This window comes from Heptranchias perlo, chromosome 26, assembly GCF_035084215.1.
Source record: "Heptranchias perlo isolate sHepPer1 chromosome 26, sHepPer1.hap1, whole genome shotgun sequence".
NCBI lineage: Eukaryota > Metazoa > Chordata > Chondrichthyes > Hexanchiformes > Hexanchidae > Heptranchias > Heptranchias perlo.
The window spans coordinates 3698528-3711524 of NC_090350.1; the positions used below are offsets into that span (position 1 = coordinate 3698528).

A 12997-nucleotide genomic window follows, 5' to 3' on the forward strand; every position below is an offset into this window, starting at 1 on the left:
GGAGTCACTGGACGGTGCGAGGGGGGAGGGGAGTCACTGGACGGTGCGAGGGGGGAGGGGAGTCACTGGACGGTGCGAGGGGGGAGGGGAGTCACTGGACGGTGCGAGGGGGGAGGGGAGTCACTGGACGGTGCGAGGGGGGAGGGGAGTCACTGGACGGTGCGAGGGGGGAGGGGAGTCACTGGACGGTGCGAGGGGGGAGGGGAGTCACTGGACGGTGCGAGGGGGGAGGGGAGTCACTGGACGGTGCGAGGGGGGAGGGGAGTCACTGGACGGTGCGAGGGGGGAGGGGAGTCACTGGACGGTGCGAGGGGGGAGGGGAGTCACTGGACGGTGCGAGGGGGGAGGGGAGTCACTGGACGGTGCGAGGGGGGAGGGGAGTCACTGGACGGTGCGAGGGGGGAGGGGAGTCACTGGACGGTGCGAGGGGGGAGGGGAGTCACTGGACGGTGCGAGGGGGGAGGGGAGTCACTGGACGGTGCGAGGGGGGAGGGGAGTCACTGGACGGTGCGAGGGGGGAGGGGAGTCACTGGACGGTGCGAGGGGGGAGGGGAGTCACTGGACGGTGCGAGGGGGGAGGGGAGTCACTGGACGGTGCGAGGGGGGAGGGGAGTCACTGGACGGTGCGAGGGGGGAGGGGAGTCACTGGACGGTGCGAGGGGGGAGGGGAGTCACTGGACGGTGCGAGGGGGGAGGGGAGTCACTGGACGGTGTGAGGGGGGAGGGGAGTCACTGGACGGTGTGAGGGGGGAGGGGAGTCACTGGACGGTGTGAGGGGGGAGGGGAGTCACTGGACGGTGTGAGGGGGGAGGGGAGTCACTGGACGGTGTGAGGGGGGAGGGGAGTCACTGGACGGTGTGAGGGGGGAGGGGAGTCACTGGACGGTGTGAGGGGGGAGGGGAGTCACTGGACGGTGTGAGGGGGGAGGGGAGTCACTGGACGGTGTGAGGGGGGAGGGGAGTCACTGGACGGTGTGAGGGGGGAGGGGAGTCACTGGACGGTGTGAGGGGGGAGGGGAGTCACTGGACGGTGTGAGGGGGGAGGGGAGTCACTGGACGGTGTGAGGGGGGAGGGGAGTCACTGGACGGTGTGAGGGGGGAGGGGAGTCACTGGACGGTGTGAGGGGGGAGGGGAGTCACTGGACGGTGTGAGGGGGGAGGGGAGTCACTGGACGGTGTGAGGGGGGAGGGGAGTCACTGGACGGTGTGAGGGGGGAGGGGAGTCACTGGACGGTGTGAGGGGGGAGGGGAGTCACTGGACGGTGTGAGGGGGGAGGGGAGTCACTGGACGGTGTGAGGGGGGAGGGGAGTCACTGGACGGTGTGAGGGGGGAGGGGAGTCACTGGACGGTGTGAGGGGGGAGGGGAGTCACTGGACGGTGTGAGGGGGGAGGGGAGTCACTGGACGGTGTGAGGGGGGAGGGGAGTCACTGGACGGTGTGAGGGGGGAGGGGAGTCACTGGACGGTGTGAGGGGGGAGGGGAGTCACTGGACGGTGTGAGGGGGGAGGGGAGTCACTGGACGGTGTGAGGGGGGAGGGGAGTCACTGGACGGTGTGAGGGGGGAGGGGAGTCACTGGACGGTGTGAGGGGGGAGGGGAGTCACTGGACGGTGTGAGGGGGGAGGGGAGTCACTGGACGGTGTGAGGGGGGAGGGGAGTCACTGGACGGTGTGAGGGGGGAGGGGAGTCACTGGACGGTGTGAGGGGGGAGGGGAGTCACTGGACGGTGTGAGGGGGGAGGGGAGTCACTGGACGGTGTGAGGGGGGAGGGGAGTCACTGGACGGTGTGAGGGGGGAGGGGAGTCACTGGACGGTGTGAGGGGGGAGGGGAGTCACTGGACGGTGTGAGGGGGGAGGGGAGTCACTGGACGGTGTGAGGGGGGAGGGGAGTCACTGGACGGTGTGAGGGGGGAGGGGAGTCACTGGACGGTGTGAGGGGGGAGGGGAGTCACTGGACGGTGTGAGGGGGGAGGGGAGTCACTGGACGGTGTGAGGGGGGAGGGGAGTCACTGGACGGTGTGAGGGGGGAGGGGAGTCACTGGACGGTGTGAGGGGGGAGGGGAGTCACTGGACGGTGTGAGGGGGGAGGGGAGTCACTGGACGGTGTGAGGGGGGAGGGGAGTCACTGGACGGTGTGAGGGGGGAGGGGAGTCACTGGACGGTGTGAGGGGGGAGGGGAGTCACTGGACGGTGTGAGGGGGGAGGGGAGTCACTGGACGGTGTGAGGGGGGAGGGGAGTCACTGGACGGTGTGAGGGGGGAGGGGAGTCACTGGACGGTGTGAGGGGGGAGGGGAGTCACTGGACGGTGTGAGGGGGGAGGGGAGTCACTGGACGGTGTGAGGGGGGAGGGGAGTCACTGGACGGTGCGAGGGGAGTCACTGGACAGTGCGTGGGGTGGGGGAGGTGAGTCACTGGACAGTGCGTGGGGTGGGGGAGGTGAGTCACTGGACAGTGCGTGGGGTGGGGGAGGGGAGTCACTGGACAGTGCGTGGGGGTGGGGGAGGGGAGTCACTGGACAGTGCGTGGGGTGGGGGAGGGGAGTCACTGGACAGTGCGTGGGGTGGGGGAGGGGAGTCACTGGACAGTGTGAGGGGGGAGGGGAGTCACTGGACGGTGTGAGGGGGGAGGGGAGTCACTGGACGGTGACTGGAGACTATTACACGAGTCTGAAAAGGAAGAGATGGTGAACAGAGAGCAGCAGGATGAGGCCGTGTGACGATCGTTACCTCCTCAGTGAGGAATTCAATCTCTGCTTTAAACTTGCGTCCTCCGGCAGACTGTACTTTTACCACGGCTGATGTGCAGGCTCCTGACGATGACGTGGGCAGCAAACCCCTCTCGTGTAAAACTGCGTTCACTAGTGAACTTTTTCCAGCGCCTGTCTGTCCAAACGCCCCGATGTACATGTTCTCCCGGAGACATTTGTCCTTTAATTTCAGGGTCTTTGTTCTGAGACAAAAAAAACACAAAGGAGCAGTGATTGGTGGATTTGCTAGAATCTGTGCAAAGCAGTTATTTAACGAAACCCCGGCCCACCTCATACGTCCCAACTGTGCTCTGAATAAGGGACTCACATTTGTCCAAACAGTCTGCCTGCTCGGGCTGCTAAAAAAATATTTTTAATTGTGAAGCCGTGGCCGACGGACACTAGAAAGCTGAAAAGGCTGAAAATGAGAGAAAATGAGAAGTCCACATAATCAGGGAGCCTCTGTCACAGCGAGAATCCAGGCTTGGTGATGATTTAAAACCGAGATTGGGTTTTGAAGAAGAGTTTAGGAGGAAGGGATGTCTGAGACAGGTGAGTAGTTCCGCATTTTTGTGTTGAGTGGGGGATGAACACAAGAATGAGAGGTGATCTCATTGAAACGTATAAAATTCTGAGTGGGCTTGACAGGGTCAATGCTGAGAGGCTGTTTCCCCTGGCTCGAGAGTCGAGAACTAGTCTCAGGATAAGGGGTCAGACATTTAGGACTGAGATGAGGAGGAATTTCTTCACTCACAGGGTTGTGAAGCTTTGGAATTCTCTACCCCAGAGGGCTGTGGATGCTCAGTCATTGAGTATATTCAAGGCTGAGATCGATAGATTTTTGGACTCTAAGGGAATCAAGGGATATGGGGATCGGGTGGGAAAATGGAGTTGAGGTTGAAGATCAGCCATGATCTTACTGAATGACGGAGCAGGCTCGAGGGTCTGTCTGGCCTACTCCTGCTCCTATTTCTTACGTTCTTATGTTCATCACAGTGAGGATTCAGGGAGGAGGATGGGCCTGTGGACTTGTGTAGCTCCAGAAACAGGAGGAAAATTCAGAGGAGCAACGATGAGTGTTATATTGCTAAATAGAGAAGAAAAGTTGCAACAGAGGAGAAAATGAGGCTACCTACAGACAACAAGCTTTTTGTATCCTGTTCAGGAGTGTGAGTGAGGCATTAGAAGAGCTCTCCCTGTATGGGAGAAGGATGGGCTTGGGTTTTATAGAATTGTTCAATGGAGAAGAGCTGGCTGGAATGAAAAGAAATTGAGCTTCTTGGAGGCAGGTTCAGCAATGAGGGATCTGGGATCTGGGATCTGGGATCTGCATTTGGAAATCAAATGGAAATCAAAATGGAGAGCATAAGAACATAAGAAATAGGAGCAGGAGTCGGCCATACGCCCCTCAAGCCTGCTCCGCCATTCAATCAGATCATGGCTGATCTTCTACCTCAACTCCACTTTCCCGCACTATCCCCATATCATTTGATGCCTTTAATATCTAGAAATCTATCGATCTCTGTTTTGAATGTACTCAATGACTGAGCCTCCACAGCCCTCTGGGTAGAGAATTCCAAAGATTCACCACCCTCTGAGTGAAGAAATTTCTCCTCATCTCAGTCCTAAATGGCCGACCCCTTATTCTGAGACTGTGACCCCTGGTTCTCGATTCCCCAGCCAGGGGAAACATCCTCCTTGCATCTACCCTGTCGAGCCCTGTAAGAATTTTGTATGTTTCAACGAGATCACCTCTCATTCTTCTAAACTCGAGAGAGAACAGGCCTAGTCACTCAATCTCTCCTCATACGACAATCTCGCCTCATACGACAATCTCGCCATCCCAGGAATCAATCTGGTGAACCTTCGTTGCACTCCCTCGATGGAAAGTATATCCTTTCTTAGGTAAGGAGACCAAAATTGTACACAATACTCCAGGTGCGGTCTCACCAAGGCCCTGTATAACTGCAGTAAGACATCTTTACTTCGGTACTCAAATCCTCTTGTAATAAAGGCTAACATACCATTTGCCTTCACAATTACTTGCTGCACCTGCATGTTTGCTTTCAGTGACTCGTGTACAAGAACACCCAGGTCCCCTTGAACATCAACATTTCCCAATCTCTCACCATTTAAAAAACTCAGCATTTCTGTTTTTCCCAGCAAAGTGGATAGCTTCACATTTTTTCACATTATATTCCATCTGCCATGTTCTTGCCCACTCACTTAGCCTGTCTGTATCCCCTTGAAGTCTCTTTGCATCCTCCTCACAACTCACATTCCCACCCAGTTTTGAATCATCAGCAAACTTGGAAATATTACATTTGGTCCCCTCATCCAAATCATTGATATATATTGTGAATGACTGGGGTCCACGCACCGATCCCTGCGGTACCCCACTAGTCACAGTCTGCCAACCTGAAAAAGCCCCGTTTATTCCTACTCTCTGTTTTCTGTCTGTTAACCAATTCTCAATCCATGCCAGTATATTACCCCCAATTCCACGTGCTCTAACTTTGTTCACCAACTTCCTGTGTGGCACCTTATCGAAAGCCTTCTGAAAATCCAAATACACCACATCCATTGGATCCCCCTTATCTATTCTACTAGTTACATCCTCAAAGAACTCCAATAGGTTTGTCACGCATTTTATTCCTATGCTCTAACTTAGAAGGCCATACTAGAGTCGAGGATACCAGGGTAACTGCACTCCCCAAATCAGTAAGGGCCATCCTTTCCATTAACCTTTATGGTTTCTAGGAAAGGGTGAACAGTTTCCACATGGCTCAACACTGCACTACCCAACATGGATAATCCCCGCCAGCCTCCCCAGGTTCCCTGAGGCTGCATTGCATGGGCCCCTCCTGATTTGGGCAGTGTCCTGCTACAGGGCCCCACTCGTTACACCGGTAACCTTTCCCTGGTTTCCTATTTACCCTGGGATTTATAGTTCCGGGGACCACCCCCATATGTCCCTTCACAACACTTTACCGCTCTTCAGCAATCCTTTGCCCCGCTAGCTTTTTATCCGCCTGAAATTCAGTCCCATTCTTCGGACTCAGGGGTCGCCCAGGCTGCACGGCCTGGGGAACGTCAGCGATCTGACCAAATCTTCGGCAGCCAGTTATCGCTCCAACAGGGCGATTGGGCATTGGCCGGGTCACCTTGACCCACCCACTCCCTGACCTGGGACGGAAGGGCTCATCAATGGTGGTCCATTACCAGCAACTCCACCATCCTGGCAGGGGAGTCACTGTCCACTGTGAAACCACCACCTGGCCAACATTCGAGAGCAGGGTCCTTGCCCTCCTGGTAGGTCCAGGCGTTAAATCTCTGAGCCACACAATTAAGGTGACACCACATCCACTGGAGAGGATCTCCGCTTCCAACTGATGGTAATTGGCTGCTGCCTACAGCTCCAGGTCAAAACAGGCCTTCTGTGCATCGACCACCAAGGTCAGGGCCATAATGCCAGCCATAGAGTCATAGAGTCATAGAGTTATACAGCACGGATAGAGGCCCTTCGGCCCATCGTGTCCGCGCCGGCCATCAAGCCCTGTCTACTCTAATCCCATATTCCAGCATTTGGTCCGTAGCCCTGTATGCTATGGCATTTCAAGTGCTCATCCAAATGCTTCTTGAATGTTGTGAGGGTTCCTGCCTCCACAACCCTTTCAGGCAGTGAGTTCCAGACTCCAACCACCCTCTGGGTGAAAAAGTTCTTTCTCAAATCCCCTCTAAACCTCCCGCCTTTTACCTTGAATCTATGTCCCCTTGTTATAGAACCCTCAACGAAGGGAAAAAGCTCCTTAGTATCCATCCTATCTGTGCCCCTCATAATTTTGTACACCTCAATCATGTCCCCCCTCAGCTCCAAGGAAAACAAACCCAATCTTCCCAGTCTCTCTTCATAGCTGAAGCGCTCCAGCCCTGGTAACATCCTGGTGAATCTCCTCTGCACCCTCTCCAAAGCGATCACATCCTTCCTGTAGTGTGGCGACCAGAACTGCACACAGTACTCCAGCTGTGGCCTAACCAGTGTTTTATACAGCTCCATCATAACCTCCTTGCTCTTATATTCTATGCCTCGGCTAATAAAGGCAAGTATCCCATATGCCTTCTTTACCACCTTATCTACCTGTTCCGCCGCCTTCAGGGATCTGTGAACTTGCACACCAAGATCCCTCTGACCCTCTGTCTTGCCTAGGGTCCTCCCATTCATTGTGTATTCCCTTGCCTTGTTAGTCCCTCCAAAGTGCATCACCTTGCACTTTTCCGGGTTAAATTCCATTTGCCACTGTTCCGCCCATCTGACCAACCCATCTATATTGTCCTGCAGACTGAGGCTATCCTCCTCGCTATTTACCACCCTACCAATCTTTGTATCATCAGCGAACTTACTGATCATACCTTTTACATTCATATCCAAGTCGTTAATGTAGACCACAAACAGCAAGGGACCCAGCACCGATCCCTGTGGTACCCCACTGGCCACAGGCTTCCAGTCACAAAAACAACCTTCGACCATCACCCTCTGCCTTCTGCCACTAAGCCAGTTTTGTATCCAAAGTGCCAAGGCACCCTGGATTCCATGGGCTCGTACCTTCTTGACCAGACTCGTGTGGGGGACTTTATCGAAGGCCTTACTGAAATCCATGTATACCACATCCACTGCGTTACCCTCATCCACACGCCTAGTCACCCCCTCAAAAAATTCAATCAAATTAGTCAGACATGATCTTCCCTTGACAAAGCCATGTTGACTATCCCTGATTAATCCTTGCTTCTCCAAGTGGAGACTAATTTTGTCCTTCAGAATTTTTTCCAATAATTTTCCTACCACTGATGTTAGGCTCACTGGCCTGTAGTTCCCCGGTTTTTCCCTACTCCCCTTCTTGAATAATGGTACTACATTAGCGGTTCTCCAGTCCTCTGGCACATCCTCTGTGGCCAGAGAGGTTCTGAATATATGTGTTAGAGCCCCCGCAATTTCCTCCTTTGCCTCACACAGTAGCCTGGGATACATTTCGTCCGGGCCTGGGGATTTATCCATTTTTAGGCCTGCTAAAACCGCCAATACCTCCTCCCGCTCGATGTTAATATGTTCGAGTATATCACAGTCCCCCTGCCGTATTTCTATGTCTACATCGTCCTTCTCCATAGTGAAAACAGATGCAAAAAATTCATTTAGAACCCCTCCTACATCTGCCGGCTCCACACACAGATTGCCATTTTTGTCCCTAATGGGCCCTATTTTTTCCCTAGTCATCCTCTTACCCTTAATATACTTATAAAACATCTTAGGATTTTCCTTTATTTTGCTCGCCAGTGTTATTTCATGGCCCCTCCTTGATCTCCTAATTTCTTTTTTAAGTATCCCCCTGCACTTTTTGTACTCCTCTAGGATTTCCTCCATCTTTAGCCTTTTGTATCTGCCAAAAGCCCTCCTTTTTTTCCTAATCCATTCTCGTATATCCCCTGACATCCAAGGTTCCCTGGAGTTCTTGGAACCACCCTTGACCTTTACGGGAACATGTTGCCATTGTATGGTCTCAATCTCCCTTCTGAAAGACTCCCATTGCTCCGATGCGGATTTTCCTACAAGCAGCTGATCCCAGTCCATTTTGGCCAGATCCTGCCTTATCCTATTAAAATCAGCCTTCCCCCAATTTAGAACCTTTATTTCCGGCCCCTCCCTATCCTTTTCCATGACCATTGGTCTGGTGACCATTCCTCCCACTCAACCCACCTTTCAAAGGCCTCGAGGTTTGCCTCCACATCATCCTCTACAGTCATCTTCTGCAGCATTAGACTGGCTCTTATAGGCAGGATGGGGCTCTCTGGCCCCACAGTTGCCTCAATTCCAAGATCTCTATCTGATGCTGGGTGACCCCTGCACCAGGAGTTGGGTGGTCTACCGCTGGGTTTCAAGGGCCTGGGTTGTCCTCTCTTGTGCAGCCTGCTCGGCCCACACCAGTTCTCTAAAGATTTCCTCCACTGAGGTGGGTGTCTTTCTGTCTACTACTTAGAGAAATGAATCCCTACCGTCTCACAATCTTCTTACAACAAACAATAGTCCTTGACCAATTCATACTTCAAAACACTTGTCTTTTAATTCACTCCACACTACAGTACCTTTGGCAACACCCAGTACACTTTCCCAGTCCCCGGTACCTTTTGCTGTCCGCAGCTGCCCTCAACTGCCTTACAGGTCCCCAGGTCCCTCTTCAGAGCCATATTCAGGGGGTGGGATTTTACCTCTCTTGACCCCTCCCTTTTATTCTCACCTGACTGGGGAAGGTCTCCATCCACTCCAACCTTAATTCATAAAGGTGAGGTCTCTTAAAAGGGCCATATTCCTCCTCTTAAAGGGGAGATCTCCTTAAAAGGGCCATACTCTTTCTCGGGGATCAGGGCCCTCCGTTACTATGCTACACATACCAAATACTTCTTTGAATACTTCCCACTGTTTGTCTGTACATTTACCCGTTAACAGCTCAGCCCAGTTTACTGCGGTCAGTTTATTTCTCATCCCTTTGAAGTTTGCCTCACTTAAATTTAATACCAAGGTTTGTGACTCTCTTCTCCCTCTCAAACCTGATCTCAAATTCAATCATATTGTGGTCAATATTCGCAACATGTTCCCTTTCCATCAGACTGTTCACTAAACCTGGTTCGTTACTCATCACTAAATCCAGTATCGCCTCTTCCCATGTCTGTTCTAAGATTTTGATATATATTAATGACCTTGACTTGGGTTTACAGGGCACAAATTCAAAATTTGCAGATGACACAAAATTTGGAAGTGTAGTAATCAGTGAGGAGGATAGTGATAGACTTCAAGAGGATATAGACAGGCTGGTGGAATGGGCGGACACAGAAATTTAACGCAAAGAAGTGCGAAGTGATACATTTCAGTAGGAAGAACGAGGAGAGGCAATATAAACTAGAGGGTACAATTCTAAAGTGGGTGCAGGAACAGAGAGATCTGGGGGTATATGTGCACAAATCATTGAAGGTGGCAGGGCAGGTTGAGAAAGCGGTTAAAAAAGCATATGGGATCCTGGGCTTTATAAATAGAGGCATAGAGTACAAAAGTATGGAAGTCATGATAAACCTTTATAAAACACTGGTTCGGCCACAACTTGGCACCACATTTAGGAAAGAAGTAAAGGCCTTAGAGAGAGTGCAGAGGAGATTTACTAGAATGGTAAATATGAGAGATTCAGTTATGTGGGTAGACTGGAGAAGCTAGGGTTGTTCTCCATGGAGCAGAGAAGGTGAGAGGAGATTTGGTAGAGATATTCAAAATCATGAAGGGTTTAGATAAAGTAAATAAAGAGAAATCGTTCCCATTGGCGGAAAGGTCGAGAACCAGGGGATACAGATTAGCATCTTTGAAAGTAGATAAATCACCAGGCCCGGATGAAATGTATCCCAGGCTGTTAAAGGAAGCAAGGGAGGAAATAGCGGAGGCTCTGACCATCATTTTCCAATTCTCCCTGGAAACAGGCGTGGTGCCGGAGGATTTGAGGGCTGCTAACGTTGTACCATTGTTTAGAAAGGGAGAGAGGGATAGACAGGGTGATTACAGGCCAGGGAGACTAACCTCGGTGGTGGGCAAATTATTGGAATCAATTCTGACATTCATCATAAACCGTCACTTAAAAAGGCACGGATTAATCAAGCATGGATTTGTTAAGGAAAGGTTGTGTCTGACTAACTTGATTGAATTTTTTGAGGGGGTAACAATGAGGATTGATGAGGGTAGTGCGTTTGATGTAGTGTACATGGATTTTAGCAAGGCTTTTGACAATGTCCCACATGGCAGACTGGTCAAAAAAGTAAAGGCCCATGGTATCCAAGGGAAAGTAGCAAATTGGATCCAAAATTGGCTCAGTGGCAGGAAGTAAAGGGTAAAGGTCGACGGGTGTTTTGTTACTGGAAGGCTGTTTCCAGTGGGGTTCCGCAGGGCTCAGTACGAGGTCCCTTGCTTTTTGTGGTATATATTAATGATTTGGACTTAAATGTGGGGGGTATGATTAAGAAGTTTGCAGGCGATACAAAAATTGGCCGTGTGGTTGATAGTGAGGAGGAAAGCTGTAGACTGCAGGAAGATATCAATGGACTGGTCAGGTGGGCAGAAAAGTGGCAAATGGAGTTCAATCCGGAGAAGTGTGAGGTATGCATTAGCATTTGGGGAGGGCAAACAAGGCAAGGGAATACACAATAAATGGGAGGATACTGAGAGGTGTATAGGAAGTGAGGGACCTTGGAGTGCATGTCCACAGATCCCTGAAGGTAGCAGGAGAGGTAGATAAGGTGGTTAAGAAGGCATATGGGATACTTTCCTTTATTAGCCGAGGCATAGAATATAAGAGCAGGGAGGTTATGCTAGAACTGTATAAAACACTAGTCAGGCCACAGCTTGAGTACAGTTCTGGTCACCACATTACAGGAAAGATGTGATTGCACTAGAGAAGCTGCAGAGATTTACAAGGATGTTGCCAGGACTTGAGAATTTTAGCTGTGAGGAAATGATTAGATATGCTGGGGTTGCTTTCTTTTTTTTTAATTCGTTCACAGGATGTGGGCGTCGCTGGCGAGGCCAGCATTTATTGCCCATCCCTAATTGCCCTTGGAGCAAAGGAGGCTGAGGGGAGATTTCATTGAGGTGCACAAAATTATGAGAGGCCTCGATAGAGTGGATAGGAAGGACCTATTTCCCTCAGCAGAGAGGTCAATAACCAGGGGGCATAGATTTAAAGAGATTGGTAGAAGGATTACAGGGGAGCTGAGGAGAAATTTTTTCACCCAGAGGATAGTGGGGGTCTGGAAGTCACTGCCTGAAAGGGTGGTAGAGGCAGAAACCCTCAACTCATTTAAAAAGTACCTGGATATGCTCCTGAAGGCTATGGGCCAAGTACTGGAAAGTGTGATTAGGCAGGGTGGCTCATTTTCGGCCAACGCTGATACGATGGGCTGAATGGCTTCTTTCTGTACCGTAAATTTTCTGTGATTCTATGATTTAAGATGATCGGCAAAAGAACCAAAGGCGACATGAGGAATAATTTTTTTCCGCAGCGAGTGGTTATGATCTGGAATGCGTTGCCTGAAAGGGAAGTGGAAGCAGATTCAATCATGACTTCTAAAAAGGAATTGGATAAATACTTGAGGGGAAAAAATTTGCAGGGCTACGGGGAAAGAGCGGGGGAGTGGGCCTCACTGGATTGCTCTTACAAAGAGCTGGCACAGGCCCGATGGGCCAAATGGCCTCCTTCTGTGCTGGAACCATTCTATGATTCTATGAAAACTGTCCTGAATTCATTCTAGAAATGTATTGCCTTTACTACTTGAGCTGTTCTGCTTCTCCCAGTCTATGTGAAAATTAAAATTTCCCATTATACCCACTTTGTTTCTCCTACATGCCTCCCTGATCTCTGTATTTATAAATCCCCCCACGACATCACTACTTTCAGAAGGTCTGTAGACAACTCCCACCAGTCTTGCATCCTTTGCTGTTCCTTAGTTCTACCCACTGTCTGATCACCCTCACTGATGTCCTTTCCCAACTTCCGAGTCCTTTCTATAGTTCCCATAGCCTGGAATATTTAGCTCCCAGTCATGCCCAGCCTGTAGCCGGGACTCTGTAATGGCCACTACATTATATCCTTTAAGTTGAGTTTGTGCTTCTAACTCACTTGTTTTATTTCTTATGATATGTACATTCATGTACAGAATTTTTCTCTGGGTAACTGTCCCCACCCTGCCCTTATGTCCTGATGGGTTTTTTTTCATTCTTTTTGACTTAACAGTGTGGATTTTCCCCTCCCAGCCCCATTAACTCGTTTAAATCTTTCCCCACGGCCCTATTTACCCTGGCCCTAAAGACACGGGTGCCATCCCTGGCCCCAAAAGTGGGACAAGGAAGGAGAGCCAGCATGACCTGGTTGTGTGGGAGATGGAGAGAATGTGTCGATGCACAGGGGTTGGAGAGGGGTGCAGTGAGCCCAGAGGGGCAGTGTGCCACTGTGAGCTGGGTCTGGTGTGAGGGGGTGGAACAGTGACTATTGAGGTAACGTCACCGTGGGCCATAATTTGCTGTCAAAATAACAGTGAGGTTAATGGCGCTCATCGTTAATTGTGCGCAAATACCACAGCGATTTCAGGCGAGGGACAGATGCGCGGTTAATCACGGAAATCCAAAAGTTTCTGTCTGAGATGCACCGCTCTGCCGACAGCTGTGGGAAA

General features: G+C 51.3%; 1 protein-coding gene across 1 annotated transcript in view; it reads right to left on the reverse strand.

Moving 5' to 3' along the window:
• LOC137342473 (nuclear GTPase SLIP-GC-like) overlaps positions 1–12997 on the reverse strand; it is a 186999-nt gene that overhangs the window by 135563 nt on the left and 38439 nt on the right. The window contains exon 7 of the mRNA XM_068006364.1: positions 2727–2949. Within this exon, the coding sequence (XP_067862465.1) occupies positions 2727–2949 (223 nt within the window). The remainder of the gene's footprint in view (positions 1–2726; positions 2950–12997) is intronic.